Source organism: Fulmarus glacialis, unplaced genomic scaffold (genome assembly GCF_000690835.1).
Source record: "Fulmarus glacialis isolate BGI_N327 unplaced genomic scaffold, ASM69083v1 scaffold2647, whole genome shotgun sequence".
NCBI classification, from domain to species: Eukaryota; Metazoa; Chordata; class Aves; order Procellariiformes; family Procellariidae; genus Fulmarus; species Fulmarus glacialis.
In genome coordinates this window covers 1-1,531 of record NW_009224887.1, presented here as the reverse complement: position 1 = coordinate 1,531, position 1,531 = coordinate 1, and the positions used below count along the sequence as shown (strand labels likewise).

The window sequence follows — 1,531 nt, the reverse complement described above, 5'->3', positions numbered from 1 at the left end:
ACCCAACCCAACGCCGGTTGAGGTGTCCATCACATGGGCACCTGGGTCCCTTCTCTGCAGAGATGCCACCACCCAACCCAACACCTGGGTCCCCCCATACCCTGGGGACTGGTGGTGGTCCCCCATCCCATGACGGTGCAGTTGGTGCCGGTGGCCGGGGGGCTTCTGGGCAGGGCCAAGGGCTGGACGTAGGGGGTGAAGGTGAAGGGGGGTTCCACGCGCAGCAGCATGAGGTCATGGGCCCCCTCGGTGGAGTCAAAGCCGGGGTGGACCACGATGTCCACGGCCGTGGCGTACTGCTCCTGCCCCGTCATCGCTGCCAGGCTGTGCTCCCCTGCCCGCACCTGGATGTGTCTGGGGGACAGGGGACACGTCAGGGAGGTGGCACCACGGTGGGGATATGAGGGACACGGTCGTGGTGGGACATGGTCATGGTGGGACATGGTCGTGGTGGGACATGGTCATGGTGGGACGTGGTCATGGAGGGATTGGGAAGTTAGAGGGCATGGTTGGGGACATGGGGGACACGGTCGTGGAGGGACACGGTCATGGTGGGACATGGTCATGTCGAGATGGTGATGTGAGGGATGGGGACGTTGGATGGCATGGCTGGGGACATGGTGGGACGTGGCCATGGAGGGATGGGGAAGTTAGAGGGCATGGCTGGGGACATGGGGGACATGGTCATGGAGGGACTCGGTCATGGAGGGACTCGGTCATGGTGGGACATGGTCATGGAGGGACACGGTCATGGTGGACATGGTCATGAAGGGATGGGGACATTAGAGGGCATGGCTGGGGACATGGGGGACACGGTCGTGGAGGGACACAGTCATGGTGGGACATGGTCATGGTGGGACATGGTCGTGGAGGGACACAGAAGTTAGAGGGCATGGTTGGGGACATGGGGGACACGGTCGTGGAGGGACACGGTCATGGTGGGACATGGTCATGGTGGGACATGGTCGTGGAGGGACACAGTCATGGTGGGACATGGTCATGTCGAGATGGTGATGTGAGGGATGGGGACGTTGGATGGCATGGCTGGGGACATGGTGGGACGTGGCCATGGAGGGATGGGGAAGGGGAATGGGGGGACGTGGTCATGGTGGGACATGGTCATGGTGGGACATGGTCATGGAGGGATGGGGACATTAGAGGGCATGGCTGGGGACATGGTGGGACGTGGCCATGGTGGGACATGGTCATGGTGGGACAGGGTCATGGAGTCGCATTCCCAATGTCCCTCCCAGTGCTCCCAGTTCCCCTCCCACTGCCCCCAGTTCCCCTCCCAAGAGTCCTAGTCCCATTCCCAGTGCCTCCCAGTGCTCCCAGTGCCCCTCCCTGTGCCTCCAGGTGCTCCTAGGCCCACTCCCGTTCCCATTCCCAGTGCCCCCAGTTCCCCTCCCAGTGCTCCCAGTGCCCCTCGCAGTGCCCCTCCCAGTCCCACTCCCAGTGCTCCCAGTCCCATTTCTAGTGTCTCTCAGTGCCCCCAGAGCCTCCCAGTGCCCCCAGTGCCCCTCCCTGTGCC

At 63.3% G+C, this 1,531-nt stretch overlaps 1 protein-coding gene across 1 annotated transcript in view; it reads right to left on the bottom strand.

Annotated features, from left to right (window-relative positions):
* LOC104080030 (trypsin-1-like) overlaps positions 1–354 on the bottom strand; it is a gene marked incomplete at its 5' end in the record, with an annotated part of 1,841 nt that extends 1,487 nt beyond the window's left edge. The window contains one exon of the mRNA XM_009582282.1: positions 135–354. Within this exon, the coding sequence (XP_009580577.1) occupies positions 135–354 (220 nt within the window). The remainder of the gene's footprint in view (positions 1–134) is intronic.
* Between the last annotated feature and the right edge of the window lie 1,177 nt (positions 355–1,531).